The sequence below is a fragment of the Vollenhovia emeryi genome, unplaced genomic scaffold, assembly GCF_000949405.1.
Source record: "Vollenhovia emeryi isolate VEMERY1.0 unplaced genomic scaffold, V.emery_V1.0 DF939473.1, whole genome shotgun sequence".
NCBI lineage: Eukaryota > Metazoa > Arthropoda > Insecta > Hymenoptera > Formicidae > Vollenhovia > Vollenhovia emeryi.
The window spans coordinates 825-23,682 of NW_011966893.1; the positions used below are offsets into that span (position 1 = coordinate 825).

General features: G+C 39.5%; 3 protein-coding genes across 5 annotated transcripts in view; 2 read left to right on the forward strand and 1 right to left on the reverse strand.

Annotated features, from left to right (window-relative positions):
• Window positions 1–219: 219 nt before the first annotated feature.
• On the forward strand, window positions 220–6,453 carry LOC105557483 (dolichyl-diphosphooligosaccharide--protein glycosyltransferase subunit STT3B). 2 transcript variants are annotated; one of them, XM_012004728.1, is made up of 7 exons: window positions 220–793; window positions 1,050–1,748; window positions 3,193–3,503; window positions 3,578–4,112; window positions 4,567–5,028; window positions 5,273–5,363; window positions 5,529–6,453. In XM_012004728.1, exons 1-7 carry the CDS (start codon window positions 504–506, stop codon window positions 5,607–5,609), a joined length of 2,469 nt encoding a protein of 822 aa, XP_011860118.1. In that variant the 5' UTR covers window positions 220–503; the 3' UTR covers window positions 5,610–6,453. The 2 variants fall into 2 exon arrangements, with proteins under 2 accessions (XP_011860118.1, XP_011860119.1); XM_012004729.1 differs by having other exon boundaries at window positions 5,500–5,582.
• A 5,790-nt stretch (window positions 6,454–12,243) lies between these two features.
• On the forward strand, window positions 12,244–17,279 carry LOC105557484 (INO80 complex subunit D). 2 transcript variants are annotated; one of them, XM_012004731.1, is made up of 3 exons: window positions 12,244–12,908; window positions 13,266–14,668; window positions 14,783–17,279. In XM_012004731.1, the coding sequence occupies exons 2-3, from the start codon at window positions 13,297–13,299 to the stop codon at window positions 14,947–14,949; spliced, it is 1,539 nt and encodes a 512-aa protein (XP_011860121.1). In that variant the 5' UTR covers window positions 12,244–12,908; window positions 13,266–13,296; the 3' UTR covers window positions 14,950–17,279. The 2 variants fall into 2 exon arrangements, with proteins under 2 accessions (XP_011860121.1, XP_011860120.1); XM_012004730.1 differs by having other exon boundaries at window positions 12,244–14,668.
• A 774-nt stretch (window positions 17,280–18,053) lies between these two features.
• Window positions 18,054–22,858, reverse strand: part of LOC105557487 — a 25,223-nt gene continuing 20,418 nt past the window's right edge. The window contains exons 5-6 of the mRNA XM_012004733.1: window positions 18,663–18,904; window positions 18,054–18,529 (exon numbers count right to left, since the gene is read on the reverse strand). Coding sequence (XP_011860123.1) covers window positions 18,341–18,529; window positions 18,663–18,904 — 431 coding nt within the window. The 3' untranslated portion in view covers window positions 18,054–18,340. The remainder of the gene's footprint in view (window positions 18,530–18,662; window positions 18,905–22,858) is intronic.

Consider the following 22,858-nt stretch of genomic DNA (forward strand, 5'->3'; position numbering starts at 1 on the left):
ATCGGATGGCATATTCCTTCTCGAATTCGAATTCGATCGGTGCACGCGATCGCTCCCCTGGTTCCAGACGCAAGGTGAAAAGGCAGCTTTACGCTACGCAAGTTACGCTCCATGTGAATCCAGCCTTAAACGAAGTCAGATCAATAAGCGGCTCGGCTCGAAAACTCGATCCACCGCGATAACGCATGTTCGAACACACCGACTTCCTGTCTACTGCTGCGCCCTCGGTGCGGGTTCCGCGACTGCCGCGGTGGAAGTCATGGTTAACACGTAGCCGGCGTTTGACGTGTCCTAGCCTCCCAGGGTTTAGGTGTGCAGCGAGAGACCATTCGATAATTCTTCCCACGCGCGCCGCTCTCGATTCGCGCAACGTGTCGTGCGCGGCCACGCGGGTGTTCTCGTGCACATATGGCGAACGCCACATTGTGAGTATCGATAACACGGATACATACGGTGTCGCACGTTTAACGCGCTCGTGGCGAACGCGAGGCTACGGGAAAAACATGTTGCCGAACAAATCGTCGTCGTCGTCGTCGTCAACGCAACAGCAGCAGCAGCCCCCGTCGTCTTCTTCGTCCTCGTCCTCCTCCATGTCGTCGTCCAACGCGAAGGTCATGTTCCCTGACAAAAGGTCGACAACCAAGCAGATGAAATCCTCCACACTGACCAACGCCGTCGGCCTCAGCTCCCTCATCACCTTCACCGTTCTCCTGCTCGCCTGGATTTCGGGCTTTGCCTCGAGGCTCTTTGCGGTCATACGCTTCGAGAGCATCATACACGAGTTCGATCCCTGGTACGTATCCTCTGCGCGCGGTTGTTCGACCTTGCCTGAGTGTTATCGCCAGAGAACGATCGATTCTTCTTATTTATATTATTTTCTCGTTACGTAACGAGAGTATCGGAGACGACGTCTCTTATCTCGAGACACGTGGAAGCATAAGTATCGAGGAATTAAATATAAACAAATATTACGTTTTGAGAGACGACGCGTTAGGCGACAGAGAATTTCCAGCTGGTCGAGAGATGTAACAAGCGTATCTTGAATTCAGGTTCAACTACCGAGCAACGGCGTACATGGTGCAACATGGATTCTACAATTTTCTAAATTGGTTCGACGAACGGGCTTGGTATCCACTTGGCCGGATTGTTGGCGGTACAGTCTATCCTGGGCTGATGATCACATCTGGATCGATACACTACATACTGCACTCCCTGAACATACCAGTGCATATAAGAGACATATGTGTATTCCTAGCTCCAATTTTTAGTGGCCTTACTGCCATATCTACGTATTTATTAACGAAGGAGATATGGAGCGCCGGGGCCGGCCTGTTTGCCGCTTGCTTCATCGCCATTGTGCCCGGTTATATCTCGAGATCGGTGGCCGGCAGCTATGACAACGAGGGAATCGCGATCTTCGCGCTGCAAATTACCTATTACCTGTGGGTCAAGTCGGTCAAGACCGGCTCGATTTTCTGGGCGAGCGTGACCGCCCTGTCTTACTTCTACATGGTATCGGCGTGGGGAGGATACGTGTTCATTATCAATCTCATTCCACTCCACGTGTTTGCCTTACTGGTCCTGAATCGCTTCAGCAATCGGCTGTTCACCAGCTACACCACGTTCTACGTTCTTGGACTCTTGCTGAGCATGCAGATACCGTTTGTTGGTTTCCAGCCGATTAGAACCTCCGAGCACATGGCGGCGACCGGCGTGTTTGGTCTTATAATCTTTGTAGCAGCTTTTAGGTACGTATCGCTTCTATAAATGTTATTCGCGTCGCTTTAATTTGCATTGTTTGTCTGTAACAATAGAACCGCATGTGTCCCTGAAATGTTTGTGAAACCGTTGGTTTGCTATTTAGCGAAACTCCAATAAACCTTTCGTACGTGAATAACTTGATGGCTGGTGAAAATTACCTCTTTCTAAAGCCAATAGCGCACAATGCTAGAACTTGATTCAATCAACTTGCAGCTTTTGTCGAATAGCTGCAAGTTGATTGGCTACACATTTCTCTTCTCTACACATTTGGACCAAATTCTAGCATCGAGGACACAGGCCTTTATATGTTACAGCCTGATTATGAATACTCACATTTTATTATCAGGGCGAAACAATATAGGAAAGTCCCCTACTATGAGATAGATTCTTAATCCCATACAGCACAGATGGTTGCAGTTAATTGCAGAAACGTTGCAATCTTGCAGAGACATTACAGGGATATAAAATTGCAAACTTTCGATAGCAATATTGCAGCAATGTTTGAAAAATAATAAAAATACTAATTTTAAATTAAATAAATTAAATAAAATTTAAAAAACTACTATATTTTCTATTAAAAAAATTTTTCTAATTATGAGAATTTTATAATGTTATTTTCGTTGATACCAATAATGCCCGAATTATTAAGTACTTGATCAATGCGGTGTTGCTCGCAATCTCCATCTATTGCGAAGCGGCATAATCTCCTTAGGTTGCTTCGCAATAGCTGTGTATTGAAAAAGGCCCGCATTCATATGTAATTAGTAAATTCTCTGCTTATGTACAACAACAAATTATTTTAAAAATATTGCACTGCAACATTGCTATAATATTGCACTGCAATCTCTCTGAGGGCAGACATTTCAACGTTGCTGCAATCCTCCAGAAACGTTGCAGCAATGTTTCGCAACGTTGCTGCAATATTAATTGCGATCTTGCAATGTAACATTTCTGCAATCTTTCTGTGCTGTGTGATATATGAGATAGCAGAGTTTTTGCTAAATTAATAGACATTATCTGTTGGTTCCACTATGAATTTATTGCTCTTGGAGTGAAATCTGTTTAGTGGAAAATTGGTCGTTAGATCGTGTAATCGTTGCGAAAAAAGATTGGTGATTGAATTTGGACATTGAAAGCCTACTATCTCATAATAGAGGACTTTCCTCTAATATCATTAGGCTATCAAGATGCAATCCGACCGCAGATGGCTTTTTTGATTAATCGAATAATAGTGCTCGCACATGGTTATTTGAACTTTGGAAATTTTACTCGTACCATCCAGCAAGTATTGTCTGTAACGCGGGAAAAATTTGCCTCTGTATTTTTATAATGCATTTTTACATCAGAGTACATTGATAAAATTTGACTAGACATTTTGGCGACGCACTAGCGTATGTTGCGACGTACTCAATGCGGTTTCTCTGATTCCAGGTACTTAAGAACTGTACTTACCAAATCCGAGATGAAATATTTCGGTGGGGTGGTGGCCGTGACGACTGCTATGCTCCTGTTAATTTTGATCGTGTTAACGTACACCGGCATTGTCGCCCCTTGGAGCGGTAGATTTTATTCACTCTGGGATACCGGTTACGCCAAGATACATATCCCTATAATAGCGTCTGTGTCGGAACATCAACCGACCACTTGGTTCAGTTTTTTCTTTGATCTGCATGTTCTCGTCGCGCTGTTCCCGGTTGGCCTTTGGTACTGCATCACACACGTCAATGACGAACGTGTCTTCGGTAAGAATCCGCGATGAGGATGTGCCTCGAGACGAGGTGTCGTCGACGATAACTGATATTCGATCTTCTCGCAGTTGTACTGTACGCCATAAGTGCCGTTTATTTTGCTGGTGTGATGGTGAGGCTGATGCTGACTCTGACCCCGGTGGTGTGTATGCTGGCCGGTGTCGCTGTCAGCAGACTTGTGGAACTGTTCCTGAAGGAGGAGGACAGGGATGGGAACAACGGCGGCGAGAGCAACGAGGAGAGTGAGGAGGAGAGGGAGAGAAGTCCCGGTAGAGCGTTATACGACAAAGCTGGTAAACTTCGTAGGATGAAGCACGAGAGGTCGAAGGGCAACGGCGACGGATTAGGCCCTAATCTCCGTAACGTCGTCGTCATCGGCATGCTGATGCTGCTGATGATGTTCACCGTGCACTGCACGTGGGTGACCAGCAACGCCTACTCCAGTCCATCTATCGTCTTGGCGTCTTACAGCAACGACGGTGGCAGGGCCATACTGGACGACTTTCGAGAGGCTTACTACTGGTTGGCTCAGAACACCGCCAATGACGCGAGAGTCATGAGCTGGTGGGATTACGGATACCAGATCGCTGGTATGGCTAACAGGTGCGTCACGTGTAGAGGAAACTCCCATATTATGAGACAAGCTCCTAATATGAGACAGTGGCTTCTGCTGAATAGACGTCATCGGTTCCACCGCGCATTTATTGCCCTCGGAGTGAAATCTGTTCAGCAGAAAATTCATTGTCCACAATGCTAGTACCTGGTCCAAGTTCTACTTGCGAGAAATGTGTAGCCAATCAACTTGCAGCCATTTTATAAAAGCTGGTCAGTTGATTGGCTACACATTCCTCGAAACCAGAACTTGGACCAAGTTCTAGCAACGTGGACACAGACCTTTAGATCGTGTGATCGTCGCGGGAAAAGATTTCTGGTTGAATGTGGTTGTTAAAGACCTGCTGTCTCATATTAGAAGCCGATCTCGGAAATAGGGGACTTTCCTCTATATTGAAATTAGTGTACGAGGGCGATTTGACATTGTTCAATTTCTATTTTGTAGAACTACCCTCGTGGACAATAATACGTGGAATAACTCGCACATAGCTCTGGTCGGTAAAGCGATGAGCTCGAACGAGAGCGCTGCTTACGATATCATGACGTCCCTGGACGTGGACTACGTGCTGATCATTTTTGGCGGGATGATCGGGTACAGCGGTGACGATATTAACAAATTCTTATGGATGGTCCGTATCGCCGAGGGCGAGCATCCCCAGGACATACGCGAGAGTGATTATTTCACCGAGAGGGGGGAGTTCCGCGTCGATTCCGAAGGTTCCCCCACTTTACTGAACTCGCTCATGTACAAACTGAGTTACTACCGGTTTGGGGACGTTAAAATAGACTATCGGTCGCCTTACGGTTACGATCGCACTCGTAACGCGGAAATAGGCAATAAGAACTTCCAGTTGACGTATCTGGAGGAGGCTTATACCACTGAGCATTGGCTTGTCAGGATTTACAGGTAAACTGATAGCTTTTTCTCATGTTCTCTTATAATTCAATGGCCGGTATTCGTAGTCGAATCTTGTATTCAAGACAGTCTCGAATTTACCTGAAGACGCTGTAATGGAATGTTTAATTGACAATGGAGTATTTAAAGATGAACTTAAGATTCAACTATGAATACCGACCAATGTATCGCCAGCTTCCTGTTGTCATCTAAAAAGAACTTCTGCATTGATGTTAATCTCGTGACACGTTCGTAGGGTGAAGAAACCAGCGGAGTTTAATAGGCCAAGAATTCCGATTTCCGAGCGAGTTATCACGCGCCGTGCAAATTCGTATATTAGCAAAAAGGTTGGTATGCATATACATTTATGGTAATCTTACGGTAAAGCGAATGATGTATCCTTTTTTTTTATTCGTACAATTTCTCGTATCGTTTTGCCGTTTTAATCGTTACGCATTGATCGATCTGGAAGCGTAGTTGAAGTTATGGGGGGTCGGGCATTGATGTTTCAGACCGCACGGCGCAAGCGAGGTTTCATAAAGGGCCGGCCAGTTGTTATTAAAGGACAGAAACCTCAACGACGAACGACGTAACGAAGATCCGCTGGTTATTTCATAAACAGTTTGCAAATACAACTTTTGTAATAAAAGAATTACCGTCCCTTGGGTCTACCACAAACTATACCTCGAACTAAGGATTTAATGTCGTCAGAACAGTTCAACCGACTTAAAGGATAGAATATTCCAAGAATTATAGTTTCCATCGTCTTCGGAGCGGTGTTGATTTTATTATTGTTTTAATATTGTTTTCTCGAATCTTTTTTCTTATGTTTGGCTCATGTGCACATTCTATTTCATCCTTCGTTTACGTTATCCATCTATTGCAAGGCGAAGCCGTTTGTTACCGCATAATTACGTAATCATCTATTAACGTAACGAATGTCTTTCGAATTGCTACGCCGATCACACGCAATTATCTCCAATATATAGAGTAAATATATTTACAAGTATATTTACTAGAGCAAGTCACAAATGTAAGTTTGTTTTCTTCTCTTCGCGTTCTAAGGGAATTAAATTCCCGGTTTAATTATTTTTCCCAATTGAGCCAATTGTGCATTTAATAGTTAATAATGTAAAATAACTTGAAATTTATTTGTTATCGTTCAACAATTGTACGGAAGTCTCAATATAAATTGAGATTCGCGAGGCATCCTAGTTAGTATACACACACACATTTACGTTATATAATACGTTTTAATATATTACATGGTATTGCGTCGGGCAAAGTTTGTCGAAAGACGAGTGGACTTCCGCCGATTTTCAGCGGAAACGATCGAGCGTGTGTGTCATGTGTACACAGTTTGTTGTATAGCACCTTGTTGAAAGATAAACATTTGTGATAACACAGTGTTGTTATTTACAAAATACGTATTTGAAACGTGAGTCCAATTTAATTTCTGTTTCAACCTGAATGAAGGGGCGAAGATGAGATGTAAGTCGCACGCAGGATCTAGCGAGTGTTCTCTTTACACGACATAGTGCATTCTGAATATGTTTACGCAAAGAGGCATTACGCGACTCGGTATTTTTCTTCTTTTTGTGTAATTTCCGTAAATTTTGATAATTAGTATACATATATTTCTTAAAATGTTATTTATCAGTAATATAATAAATTACTAATAAGAATATTCTTAAAAGTCGCTAGCAGTAAACAAATCACTGATGTTGATAATAAATTACTATATAAATCTGTCGTCGAAACTAATACAATTTTTCATACATATTGTCTGGTTTGATGCGTTTAAAACCACCACTACTGTGTGTACAGTATGACATGACCTGAGCGCGCAAATTTAGGACTTGATTTGTCAATTTTGAACACGTCTCATTTACAAACTATCATAGGTTCGACATTTTGGTATCAGAATTTGTATCTCAAAATAACATCGGAAATCTGTCGTTAACTGGTGGTACATTAGGTCTGGGACACCCTGTACGTATGTATGTACATACATTGTACAATTGCAAACATATTGTTTATTGGTAAGTAGAGCGTTTGTAATTTTTTAAAAGTTTCCAAAACTCGGCGACACAAATGTCTCAAATGTCGATCTGCATATCAACAGGTGGACCACACGTTCGAATTTTCTCTTCTGCAAGGTATAATTCTTTAAACGCGAGCCAACCGATCGCATTAAACTTTAAGATCTGCAGTTCATTAAACCTTTCCTGAACAATCTTGAGAGATTCGTAAACGAGAAGTAATTTAAACGTTTTACATAATGATCCATAAAGTAATGAGTCCCGGATAATTAATCTATTCACGACGGATCTTAAAACTGATAACGAAAGTTTCCGCAGTTGCCATATTTGATTACCGCAATCAATTCTTTATTCACGTATGTTTGATAACATTTTATTTTGACAAACACGATAAGTATTTTCCGAGGTAAAAGTAGAAAATACTCGCTACAAAATTTTTCTTGCATGAATATGAACAAATATACAGGGTGTTCCGGACCACCCGTATCAGCCAAATATCTCGAAAACTGAGCCCAGCAGACAAAAATGTTTTAGACAAAAGTTGTATGGTTTCGAGGGGAACATAAGATGGTACCATTGGTTTGACCTTGAAGAATTATTTGAAGGTCACATAAAGGTCACCAATTTTTTTAAATGGCATCCCCTATTTTTTATTACGTATTCTTGTAGCTGACCTCGAGAGCTTTCCAAAACGCTATAATAAAGTATTTTTTATTAAGAACTTTTTTAGTTACTAAGGTTTGAAAGTTCCAATATTTTGACATAAATTACAAAATATCTTGTAAAATATTCATTTTTGATCATCTTACCTTAATACTTTTTTTAACAGAATAATGAAACAAATCAACCGGTGTAAAGAAAACACACAATTGTTAAAAAAAATTTTCTTATTGTTACAAAATACACAATTTTGTAACAAGTAATAAAAAAATTTTTTTAACAATTGTGTGTTTTCTTTACACCGGTTGATTTGTCTCATTATTCGATCTGTTCAAAAAAGTATTAAGATAAGATGATAAAAAAATTAATATTTTACAAGATATTTTGTAATTTATGTCAAAATATTGGAACTTTCAAACCTTAGTAACTCAAAAAATTCTTACTAAAAAAAATATTTTATTATAGTGTTTTGGAAAGCTCTCGAGGTCAGCTACAAGAATATGTAATAAAAAATAGGGGATACCGTTTAAAAAAATTGGTGTGACCTTTATGTGACCTTCAAATAATTCTTCAAGGTCAAACCAATGGTACCGTCTTATGTCCCCCTCGAAACCATACAACTTTTGTCTGAAACATTTTTGTGTGCTGGGCTCAGTTTTCGAGATATTTGGCTGATACGGGTGGTCTGGACACCCTGTATAAAATTGTGTAAATATATATCAAATATGTCCATACATGTTTATACATTGTATATTTCTATACAATTCTACACAGTTAATTCTGTATACTTTTATAGATTTGTACTTGCTTTTATATGACGAAAATTTTTATGTGAAAAATTGCTTATTTATAATTGTACACATATTGTATGCAATTGTATGAAGTTGTATACACGTTCATTGAAAAATATCGGACCCCCCTGATATTTTCAGTTAGAATGCATTTTGGAGAAAATGTCCAACAGCAAAGTTGTATGATTTCAAGTGAGGAGTAAGATGATGACCTTGACTTTGACCTTGACCATGTCCTTCAAGATCAACTTAATTTTTTTTAATGGGACCCCCTACTTTTTATTGCATATTCTTATAGCTTATCTCGAGAGCTTTCCAACCCAGTCAGAAATGACCCGAAAACCGACGGCGACGTCGAGACGATATCGAATCGATGCATTTTTGGTTCCATTTTCGACTTGGCTCGAAAATGGAACCAAAAATGCATCGATTCGATATCGTTTCGACGTCGGTTTTCGAGTCATTTCTGACTGGGAAAACACCCCAAGGAAAATGAAAAGTCAAGATGATGTCATATTGATCAAATTTATGTCATCAATATATGACATCATGCAGTTTGACGTCATCTTGACTTTTCATTTTTTTCTTGGGACTGTAATAAAACATTGTTTCAATAAGTACTTTTTGAGTTACAAAGGTTTGAAGTGAACAAATTTTTGACACACAAAATGTAAAATATCTTGTAAAATATTATTTAATTTTCGGTAATCATAACGTTAATACTTTTGTGCGCGGAATAATGAAACCCCAATTAATTGCTTACCGAAAACTAAATAATATTTTACATTTTGTGTCAAAAAATTGTTAACTTTACACCTTTATTACTGAAACAATGTTTTATTACAGTGTTTTGAAAAGCTCTTGAGATAAGTTATAAGAATAAAAAGTAGGGGTTCCACAAAAAAATTAAGTTGACCTTGAAGGACATGGTCAAGGTCATCAGGTTACTCCCCGCTTGAAACCATACAGCTTTGCTACTGGACATTTTCTCCAAAATGCATTCTAACTGAAAATATTAGGGGAGTCCGATACTTTTCGATAATCCCGTAAAATTATAAATAAGCAATTTTTTCCTTTAAAAAATTTTTCATATAAAAGCATGTATAAATCTATAAAATTATGTAGAATTTTATACAATTATATGGAAACATACAATGTAAAAATATGTATGGACATATTTTCGTGTACGATTTTATACAATACCATATATTTATGCATGCTCATACATGAAACAATTTTTACCGCGTAAAAACTTCAAAATCACGCTCTTATGGAAATTCTACCCACACAGCAATTTAATATTGCAGCAATATAATTGTGACATCACAATATTGTGTAATATTACATGATAATATATCAGTAATATTGCAGAAACATTGCTATAATATTAAATGTCCGCAAAAATCCATCGCTATATTTTTGTGATATAGTAATATTACTGTAATATATCTATAATAACGTTATAATATTTACTATATTACAGTGATGTATTTGCAATATTACGGATATTACTTTACAGTATTGCGATGATAATTCTGTAATTTTACAGTAATGCTACAGTGATGTTTACAAAATACTATAATAATATTACTTAAGTAATATATAAATATTTAGGTAATAAACTTTCACATATATTTAAAGATACAGCAATATTAAGTCCGCTTTTTATAGCTAAAATTGGATGCACTAATACCTGCAGTTTCTTTTTTCTAATGTGAAAGAAAAAACTCTAAATTACTGCAGCAGTTCGGCTATAAAAAACAGATCTAATATTGCTGTATCTTTAAATGTATGTGATAATGTATTACCTAAATATTTATGTGTATATAAGTTATTATTATTTATAAGTTATGTTTAAGTAATTATGAAATAATTCTATCGTAATTTCTTATAATTCGTTATTATTATATATTTATACATTAAGATACATAAGATTTTAAATTAATAATAATTCGCAATTTTTGTTTTTTTATTTTTCAATGTATTATATTCTGATATACCTTTATCATCTATCTATAATTCATCACAAGTAACATATAACTCTTAAAATAATATTGCATTTTTGTGTATATCACAATAAAATCGTAGTGTGATTTATCATACCGTAATATTTGTATGATATTGCATTAATATTACAATGTAATCTAGATTACATGGTAATATTTGTGAAATATTGTACTAGTATGTTAAAATGATATTACAATATGGTAATATCATTGTAATATTACTATAATATCACATGCTGTGTGGGTATGGCATTGATAAAAAGTAAAATAAAAGTTATTGGAAATTACTAAAATCTCTAAACAAATAATAACAATTTTCTGGTGAAATTCAATGTAATACTGTCAAATATAAGGATTATAGTTAAACTGTTGAAAATAAAAAATTATGAAATATTTTGAATATGAAATTTATTAAATTTAACTAAAAACCGTATTACTTTTTAATTAAAAAAATGTTCAAGTAGGTTTTCAATAAATTTTTATCTATGAAATAATAATAAAATAAGGTACGTCAGTTAAGGGAAACTTTCAAATACATTTCAGCAAAAGTTCATTATATGTATTTTTGGTAAAATATTGCCACGTCGCTACAATTTAAACATCGTCTTTTCCTATAATCTTATCAACGCGGTACAAAACTTTAAAATGATTCATACGACAATCATGCAGGTTGACTATCGTATTCGAACGTGAATCATGCGGTTGACGTTAACAATTAAATCCATTGTTCAGTCGCTTTTCCCCGAGAATCAAAATCTCAACAGGTAAAAGATAGAAATAATATACAATACAATATTGGAGAAAAAAAGTTCTACACTATGAAGAACAAATATCTGGGGCCCGGTTCTCGAAATTATTCGAAGAAGAAACGTATACGAACATTCTGCTCCGACAGAAAAGCTGAAAGTCGATTGGTTAAAGCCATGCGAATAGCCAATCAACTTGCAACTTTTCTGTGAGAGCAGAATTTTCGCATACGTTTCTCCTTCGAATAAATTCAAGAATCGAGCCCCCGCTGGTCTTCGTAGATGCGCGGCCTTGCTTTGCGCACTCAAAATGAAGACGAGTGCAAGGTTGGGAGGAAAAAAGTGCAGAAGGTTCACCTACGAGGAACAAACGCAACACCTATTCTTCTCTAGTCCGACTACGTCGTACTTCTCGCATTTAAAATGAGTTGAATAGACAACTGCTTGCTGGAGGGAGAAAAAGAGAAAGGACGAAGCGTACAAAGAGCCGAGCTGCAATTTCGTATCCGCGCATGGTCCTCGGTAATTCCCGGTATCAGGCACGGAGCAGTGCCGACATAGTCGGCCGAGTCACTGTCGCAACTATCGCCGGCTCGCGCGAACCAAGAGGCTCCTATCGCGCGCGAGGGGAGCTGGGCCTTCGAAAGTCGGGGACGATTCTCGGAGAATGCGATGACGAGAAGCCGACCGTTCTCTCCTCGCCATCGATTCGCCTCCTCCCCCAGCGTACCCTTCAGATCGTTCGGGGTGCGACGAGCCGCGCGAGGCGCGAGGTCTCCGAAAGAGGGGAAAAAGTCGCCGCTGGGAGACCGCGCGCGTCTCAGCGCACAGGTTATGTTCCGTGGAGCGCGAAGCGACGCTCCCCTCGCCGCGCGGAGCGTTCTCTAGCTCGTCGCGCGTCCCTCCCGCGGCGCCGTCGCTCGGGATCGACCCGACGCGCGGACGTCACCGTCGCCCGCCGGATCCGCGGGCTCGGGGACTTTTCGCGCGAGACCCCCGTGCCGCGCCGCGGCCGCCATTTTGCTGCCCCCGCACGCCTGACATGTCTTTCTAATGTTATTATCGACGGACGTCTAAGTCTTTCCGCGACGTTCTACCGCGTCGTGTGCGACTGCCCGTGGTGAGCCGAGGTCCACGAGGACGAGCGAGCGAGCGCGCGCCGTGGCCGCGTCGACGGCGTGGACACGTGCCGCCGTTACCGAGAACGATCGCCAGTGTCGTCCCAACCTCGAGGAGCCGTTCGCGCCGAGCACGACGAACGGCGAGCCCGCTGGCTCGGCGAGGAGCCAGGGCCCGCGATCGCGTGCGATCCTATCGCGCCGGACACGAGTATGCCGCGAGGCTCGCACCGGGAGCACTTCCGGCTGCCGCCTCGCTGAGATCGGGCCGCCTTGGCGTGACGTGACGTGAGCGAACCTAACCTAAAAGACCCAAGAGGACCCCTCGTCCGTCCGTCCCGAGCGACGAGCGTTCGTGCCAGCGGCGGGGAGATCAGCCCCCCCGGTGATATGGCCGCGGGATCATCGGGGCGCGCGACCTCGACAGCGCTGCGCACTGTCCGACACGCGGTGACGGCGGCGACGACGGTGTTTACGCAGCTGCTCGGACGCATGTGTAGAGCACGCTCGGTGTAGACTGCTATGCGAGGCAAGGCTCGGTTTTACATCCTGATCCCAGCAATGGACTAAGTTCACGCTTGCCGCTCGAACCAGGGAGGCCGCGGACGCTCGCGGCGTTCGACGACGTCGTTCGAGTATCGATCCTGGTGTATCGCGCGATCTACTTGTTCGCTCCGTAGAGTCTCGTCTGACGCGGTGCACGCTTAGATCTTGTCCGGGAATTTGTCTGTGATACGACACGAAACGTAGTTTTCTTAATTCTCCCACGTGGTCTCAGTATTACGGGTTTTTTTTTCGACGGTGCAGCTTGGATCTTGACGCATAGCGTGAACTAAGTTTGAACTAGATAGGGAGGAGAGTTGACTTGGGGGATTTGAGAATGCAGGTGGAACAGATCCGGACGGAAGCGGCAATCAATGAAGGTCCCAATTACCGAGAACTCAAACATGGACAGTAAATTGAAGTTTTCGGACCGCTTGAAGGCTCTGCTGAAAACCGAGACGCATCAGGATGTCGACCCGTATATTTTCAGCGAGCCGGAGCCATTCACGGCGGCGGCAGCGGCAGCAGGGAAAAACGCCACGGTGGTTCCGCTTGCGAACGTCGAAGTGATGCAGGGTTGCAGGAACAATAGGTCGAGGGGGAAATGCGTGAAGCAGAGGATAAGGATGGCGCCCATGCCAGGTGCGGGCTACAAGATCGTCAACGCCACGGCCGAGACGATCGTCGAGGACGGCACCGGGGAGAGCCTGGGTCACAAGTTTTCTAATCTAGTTGAGCGCAAGGGGCGGCACATCGAGAATCTACAGAGATTGAGGTCTAGGAGGCAGAGTCGGGACCACACGCTGCTGTACTATCCGAGGGCCGGGGACGAGATATCCGACAGCGAGTCGAGCGGGGACGAGATGACGGTGCATCAGCGTCACTGGTTCGCCGGCAACTCCACTGCGTCGCTGAGCCGGGCGGTTCGGCTGTCTCAGCTGCGCCTGCAGCTGCAGCGGCAGCTGCTGCAGCTTCGCATCGACGGGACCGATGCCGAGGCCGTGCTGCGGCAGAGGGTCAGGTGTCTGCTGGACGCGGCCTCCAAGGATCTCGTCTCCACCGTGCGAGCCCTGAGCGACTCCCCGGGCACCAGCAAGGTGCTCGACGGACCATTGCTGGTCGGTGGGCCATGCGGGGCTGAGGGATGCCAGCAAACGTCCCTGCCTTGCACCCGACACTGCTCCCGCCACATTATGTTGAACGGAGATCAGCTTTTATTCGAGCATTGCACTGCCAAGTTTAGTGACAACACACAGTGTTGTGTACCTGTGTTTGACGTCGCGCACGAATTACCTCTTTGCCCGGAGCACGCGAGGAAGAGGGACAATTATCACCGTAAGATCCAGGAATCCAAGCCAAAGAAGGCCCGCAAGAAGCCAGCCTCGCCCCCTGTCCCAGCGAAGCCTAAGCCCAAGTCCAAGCCGAAGAAGCGCAAACGGCCGCCCTCGAATAAGATAGAGACTACCAAGAGTGCTGCGCTGATGCACGAGGAGAGTCATTACATGAGCCAAATAAACTGTAGTGAAAATCACACCAAGACGCTGAACAATCTGAATGTCCCGCAGGGAAGTTCAAATTCGTCCAACTTGAATCTAGGGCTGGGACTGGGCTCGCTCGGTCTGAGCGGAGGACTCAAGGTCGAGCTCGGGGATAACGAAGTGTTCGCCTCCTTAGACTCCGCCGAGCATGACTTCGGCAATGTGCTCAACAACCTGCCCCCGGATGCTTTTAACGACTTATTTATCGGTAATTGCAATGTCCATGCCTTCGGTGTTTCTGCGTTCTGCGAATCTTGCAATCTTGTACAACTGTTTTGTTTGTTTCGCAATAAGATGGTACAAAGCTGTTTTTAATTTCTAGAGGGTAGAAACGGAGATTACGAGCCGTCGAGGGAAGAAGAGGAGGAGTTGCAACGGGCTTTGGAAGAGGTTGACAAAGACGTGCGGAACTTGGAGAGGATGGGGCAGACGCACGGACTCTTAGAGCCAGCATTGCTCGCTCAGCTTATGTCGGACATTGCCTCGTAGCCCCATCAGTACTAACATAATAATTTTTTCGGGGAAGGAATTTGTGGCGTGTTCCTTGTAAACGTAGAGAGAAATACTGTTTGTGTCTGTGCTGCTAAACGTAAGATTGTGTTATAGACTGTTATTACGTAGCCAACGCAAGTCCGAGATAATGGCAGGGATTGACATACAGAAAGTAACAGATGAGGGGGAAAACAATGAAAAAAACAATAGCAAATTTATGAACTTAGTATAAATAGCATTGGGTACAATACCATCAGGTAGGTTTACGTCAGACGAGTAGCGAATGTAAAGGGCAAAAAAAATCGAGAATTCCATCCTTTTTGACAAATAATCACGGACATTCTGCGTCGTTATATTACATGCAATATATTTGTAGCTTATTTGCAGATACTTTGACTTGCACTTGACAAATTTGCTTAGAAAAATTGTTATAGCTGCAATTAATATACGCAATCATTTTGAAAGGTAACGAGATTTATAAGTAGATCGGGGGAGGACGGTGGGCGCAGTTCACGTAAATGGTTCGAACTTGATTCCAGCACGCGCGAGCTAAACAAATGCGTAGTTTTCATTTTTATATACGGCTTGTTTTTATTGAGACAAACGGCAGGAGTTATCCAAATTACTTTACTAATAGCTCCCATATTTATTGAACTACACGTAATGTCTAGATAATTACTGATTACTCAAATAATAGGTACAAAGGTATTTTTATGACTGATTTGTAATGATTTTATCTGTTGTTGTTTATGCTGCGGCATAACCGAGAGAAACTGCATTCTGACTTACAAATCGGAGTTTAACTCTACAAAAATTTAACTACAGAATAATTGGAGTCAACAAAACCTAATACTTGAAGAAAATATTTGGTGTTCGTATATAACTTTGTATATATATACATATATATCATTCTTATATTAGAGCAAATTGTCGTGAAATTATTCGTTCGTTTGCAGAATGTAAAAAAAAATTGGTATTTGCATTATTTTTCCAGCGGCGAAAAAATATACAGCACGTGAGCAAAAGAAAATTATGAATCCGGGATATACGTCTTATGCGGTATCATCCTTAAAAAAAATTATTATCTGAATTTTATTTAAATAAAATACATTTTTCCAGAATTTAATTTTCATTATGAAACCTTGTGTCTGTACAAAAAACACAGGACTGAATTTATACGAGAACCCACATATGTCTACATAAATATATGTAACATATAGTGTATATAACGTCTTTTTTTTCCATTATCTAATTCCCGCAGTAACACGATTGAATAATCACATTTATTGAATAACGTTATATTATTAATATGTGTATGATCAATATCGCCTATTCTGTATTATATTCATGTAGACAAATGTTCAGCGACGATAGAGTAGCTATAATATATAAGTAAAGTAAAAATTAGCAAGAAGTGCCGAGAAAAAATTTCATCTTTCAACATTGTTACCGAATGTGCAACACGCTTTGCGGCCTTACAGTGAGACGATGCTGCGTACTAGCCGAGCAAAGGAAAACGTTATCACGTATTTGTTTTTTTTTTTTCAAAAGAGTGCTCCGATTATTTGAGGGGAGAATGTTTTTCCTCTTTTCTTTTTCCTTCTTTTTTTTTCAAGAGAAGCATAAAGGCACGGATTCTGAAAGTAAAACTAGATCGGCGCGAATGGTTGGAATTGCTTACTGCCACTTCTAAAGTATCGCGCGTACACATTGTTGTAAACCCGCGTAATAGTATAAAACGGATGCAGATATACCGCAGGTCATCATAATCTCAATACATATCATAATAACGCGACGAGTATGTTACATAACTAGTTTACAGATGAGGCAAGACACTCAAATTGTTATGCGCGAACGTGTGTGCGTAATGACGGGCAGATGTTTACAAATCTGGCTTTTATTATCAAAATCGCTGTGCCAAACGTCGAAACGTCTCCTTTCTTTTTCCCCCTTTCGGCTCACGTTGCGATATGACGCGTGTCACTCGTTAAGAAATGGGTCGCGCTGGAGCAAAGCGCTCTTCAAATAACAAACGTTTAGCTGAGTACGAACGACTGCAAAAAGCCGCAGTTTATTACACACGTAGATGCAAACAAAAATGGGATAATTTACAGGTCGACCCACATTGGGAATTAAATTAACGTCGTATGTATTGTTACTACGTATATAGCAGTAGAGATTAGGCACGGTAATTATTTATGGACAGGACAATGGATTTAATCGTAACGCATTGCTTGAAAAATGTACCTATATGTGTATCTTCTTGTAAAATATCAGCATTATTACTCTTGATTAGGCATCAATAATTATAATAAGCATATTTTTTACATTGTGTTACAGCGTTCAGTTTATATCCATCCTTATCATTCGTATCCTAATGGTAATTTCGACTTGACGAAGAAACTCGGACTCGTATTTTATTTTCATACCGATTGACGAAAGCGAAAAATATTATATTCGTTAATTCGCCCTTGTGTCTCTCGATACTTTAATCTAGAATTCATTCGTATTAATATACAGGGTGAAGAAAAAGTATGGAAACCCTGAAAAATCTCAAAAAATATAAGTTTGAGACAAAAATGTTTCAGGCAAAAGTTGTTCAAGATAATGGGGGTCATCTATCTGTGTAACTAGCTTTGACCTTGAAACAACTTTTCAAGATTATTTGAAGGTCAGAGTGGGTTTTTTAAATGGGAACCCCTATTTTTCATTACATATTCTTATAGCTTACCTCGAGAGCTTTCCAAAACGCTATAATAAAGTATTTTTTTATTAAGAACTGAGTTATTTAGGTTTGAAAGTTCCAATATTTTGACATAAATTACAAAATATCTTGTAAAATATTCATTTTTTATCATCTTACCTTAATACTTTTTTTAACAGAATAATGGTGTAAAGAAAACAGTTTAAAAAAATTTTTTTATTACTTGTTATAAAATTGTGTGTTTTCTGTACACCGGTTGATTTGTCTCATTATTCTGTTAAAAAAAGTATTAAGGTAAAATGATAAAAAATGAATATTTTACAAGATATTTTGTAATTTATGTCAAAATATTGGAACTTTCAAACCTTCATAGCTCAAAAAAGTTCTTAATAAAAAAATACTTTATTATAGCGTTTTGGAAAGCTCTCGAGGTAAGCTATAAGAATATGTAATAAAAAATAGGAATTCCCATTTTAAAAAACCACTCTGACCTTCAAATAACCTTGAAAAGTAGTCTCAAGGTCAAAGCTAGTTACACAGATAGATGACCCCCATTATCTTGAACAACTTTTGTCTGAAACATTTTTGTCTTAAACTTATATTTTTGAGATTTTTCAGGGTTTCCATATTTTTCTTCACCCTGTATAATTGCCACTTTAGTTCTGTATAAAATTCTCCCGATATTCAATCCAAAGTTGTCGCTATAGAATAAGTGTCGGCCGCTTTGCGTTCGCGTTTTATTTCTCGAAGGATCCACTTTATCCGGGCCTTCTCTCGAATCCTGTCGTATCTCTCGCTCGACTCCTGAATCTCCCTCACTGGAAATTCCTCGATTACTTCCTCGGACAAGCTCTCGATCTCCTCGATTTGTTCCTTTGCGTCAAAACAGAAATATCTCAGAGGTTCCATCTTTTTTTTTGCGCATCCAGTTGAGATTCATATTTTTATATATCGTATATATATCGTATATATCGTTTTATATCTCGTATATATCGTAGGACGTTACCAAGACTCTAGATACGAAGATGCTCCTTCGCGTGTCCAACGACTTTTTGTCGAGCAAACCAAGCTCCGTAGGTTCCGCCGGTTCCTCCGATTCGTACGGCATTAACATAATATCGTAATCCGAACGATTGTCACCCAGTATGCCTACTTTGATCTTCAACTGAGATAACATCTCCTCGTCGACAAGAAGGGCGTTCTTCAGATAAGCGATTTTTGGATGATACAGGTCGATATCTGCTACCCCTTTGAATGAAAGTACGAGCAATGTAATATTTTTGCTACGCAAAGCACATTACTATCCTTTGCGCAGCTATATCATGGTTTGGTAATAGATGATTAACCCTTAAACTACATCCGGGGTCCAGGAGACCCCAACAAAAGTTTGCGTTTAAATATCTCCTATATAAAATGTGAAGTTGGGACTTATGGCGCCATTTGTTGTTAGTTGAAGTCTTCCTTTTTAAGACTACACATTAGTTGTGGGTCCCAAGGTGCTAGTTGACTAGTGACAGCCGTTCAAAGTAGACGCTTCAAAATGCTGGGGTCAATCTGACCCCCTGTGTAGTGTACGAATATTGGGAGGAATTTTTTTTCATAATTTTTTTTGTTCAATTTTACTACATTTCAACTAGAAAAATGTAAGTATTTAAATACCGTGTGATTTTTTTTAAATTAGTTATAACATAAATTATAATACTTTTAGATGGCGTATAATTTGAAACAATGTTCTTTAAGATAAAAATAATTGCAATAGTGTACATTCCAAAAAAGGTATTTACTTTGACAATCAAAGGGGTGTGATATTTCGGAAAAATTGAAGGCACATTTTTACTGGTCATTGCAATAAAAATTAATTATATTATTCGTCTTTTGAGTGTAAAATGTTTTTTTACAAAATATATGATAAATAAAGATTGAATACATTATTTCAATACAGCATCTGGCGTATGCTCCGAATTTTCAAATTATACGCCATCTAAAAGTATTATAATTTATATTATTACTAATTTTAAAAAATCACACGGTATTCAAATTAATACTTACATTTTTCTAGTTGAAATGCAGTAAAATTGAACAAAAAAATTCTGAAAAAATTCCTCCCAATATTCGTACACTACACAGGGGGTCAGATTGACCCCAGCGTTTTGAAGCGTCTACTTTGAACGGCTGTCACTAGTCAACTAGCACCTTGGGACTCACAACTAATGTGTAGTCTTAAAAAGGAAGACTTCAACTAACAACAAATGGCGCCATAAGTCCCAACTTCAAATTTTATATAGGAGATATAGGAGATATTTAAACGCAAACTTTTGTCTCCTGGACCCCGGGAGTAGTTTAAGGGTTAAGAATGACTTCGATCACACTTTAATTAACTTAAACAATGACTCAATTATTATTTGTACTATTTTGTTAACATGGATAAAATTATTAATAATAAGTGAAACTTTGATTTTGGCAAATGATCTTCACAGGTAAAGAAATATGCCATTCGATTGAACTTGACCTCATTATAACTTAATACTTTTGTGCAAATTTCGTGGAAATATTTTTCTGAAAGTACTATGAAATCGACGAAACTTGAAATAAAAGTTATTGAAAAATTACTGAATGCATCTCAAAATAAATCATAATATTTCTTATAAAATTCCATGTAATGCTGCGAAACATGAGAAAAATTCAAGTAAACTGTTAAAAAGTAATTTAAAAATTATGAAATTTATCGAATTTAGCTAAAAACTGTTATTTTTAATGCAAATGATTTACTGAATTTTTCCTGAAATATTTATGAAATGAGGTCAGCTGAGAGAGATTTTCAAATACATTTCAGCAAAATTCTGTTATATTTTCAGTAAAATATTTCTACAAGGCTTTATATTATACAGGGTGTCTTTCCATATCCGACAAAATTTTTGAGAAGGTAGAACGGATCGAGATGAATGGAAAAGTCCTGTACCATTTTGCAATTTTCGTAATAGTTAACGAGTAATTAATTATTAAAAATCGTTGTCTTATGACCAGCCTACCGCCCAATTCGAGCGCGTGGCGAGATGTGCGCATAGCAATATCGATCGCCGGGCGGACACATCTTGCCACGCGCTCGAATTGGACGGTAGGCCAGCCTAAGACAACGATTTTTAATAATTAATTACTCGTTAACTATTACGAAAATTGCAAAATGGTACAGGACTTTTCCGTTCATCTCGATCCGTTCTACCTTCTCAAAAATTTTGTCGGATATGAAAAGACTCACCCTATATATACTTTTTTTTTATTCAAACTGAGTGCTGATTATTTGTCAGTCTTGAAACACAATTTTACATTAGTAAATTCAATATACGATAATCGATTTAACTTTTCGATGCGAAGAAGCATCTTTTAAATCGCCGCGAAGAAATCATTGCGAAAAATATTACCCCAGTTTAATTAAACTGACTCTCTTTCCAATCCATGGACGTCTTCACTTGTGAAAATTATTAATGTTCTGTTTAACGTGCAAGAAAGATGAAGTCAAACATAACAAATTACCCAATAAACACAAGTACGTCCTATATGTACGTTATACAATGAACATCCATGCCGGATATTGTGTACATACATCGAACGTCCGTATCAATTGCAGCTGACGTACAAAGAACGTCCATTGTACATCCATTTGCAACTCCAATATTAGACATCCATAAGTTGTCCATTAATGAACATTTATGGATGAATTATGGATGAATTATGGATCGTAAATGAATAAACTATGAATCTAATGGATGAACTTTGGACTTTTTATGGATAAATTGAAATCTCTACTGAATACATTCCCGGGCAGAAATTTTAGTAGGGTGAAAATTCAATTTTTTAAACTAATTTTTAAATTGTGTTAAATTACATAGTCATCAAAAGTATATTCAGGTTATTGAAGTTTATCCATGATCCAACAACTCGCTGTCGCATCATATCGGCTCGCCTCTTATACTAATACGGGATGATTTTTACTTACGAGAAAGACTAACGCGCGGTCGCCACGCCGCGGCAGTGAGTGGTACTAGTGCTACATATTCAGGTTAACGTTTATCAAATTCTATGAGGGAATCAGGTGTACCGGATCAGGCACATTTCAGGGATTCCTTAATTATTAGGGCATTCCTTACTTCCTCCCTATCGGACCCTGACGTCATATACAAGGCATGCATGATTTCATTTCTACTCGGGAGTATATATCCATAAATTAGTTATATAAAGGGAATCTTAAGTGGATGTCCACTGGACGTCCGTTTATGCACATCCAATGTATATCTTTGTATGGACGTACAATGGACGATCTTATTATGTCCATGGACGTATGGTAGTAAAATGAACGTAAAACGGACGTCCATAAGATGTACGGTGCTATTTGGGTTATATAGTTAAGATTAGGAATTTTATTTCTAATCTTATCAACGATTGAATTAAACACTAAATTAATCGGAACTTCGTCGAAGTCGTTCCGGATATCACGAGACACGGTAGTGTCCCACACAGCAAAACAAGTTTCAGAAAGCTTTCCGAAAGATAACTTGGAAACTAATATTGAAATGTAAAATTGAAATCATTCAGAAATATCTTTGAAACGTTTCATCAAAATCACATGTCATTGAAAGCTTTCCAAAAGATACCTTGGAAATTAATATTGAAATGTAACATTGAAATCATTCAGAAGTATTTCTGAAACGTTTTATCGAAATCATTTATGATCCTTCTCACTAAAATATTTCAGAAATATTACGAAACATTTCAGAGAAATATTTCGTACGTAATCTCTAAAACATATTATTGAAAGCTATCCAACATATAACTAGGAAATTAATATTGAAATGTAATATAGAAATCATTCAGGAATATTTCTGAAGCATTTAAGAGATATTTCCGAAGCATTTAAAAGATATTTCTAAAGCATTTCAGAAATATTTCAGAAACATTTATGATATTTCATCTACGGCAATCTACGCGGACATTTCATGTATCTGAAACATGTCTGAAATATTTTTTGAAAGGTTTCATATTTCATTGACAGCTTTTTGAGAGCTTTCTGAAATATTTCGGTGCTGTGTGGGATAGCACTAGTACCACTCAATGCCGCGGCGTGGCGACCGCGCGTTAGTCTTTCTCGTAAGTAAAAATCATTCCGTATTAGTATAAGAGGCGAGCCGATATGATGCAACGCGAGTC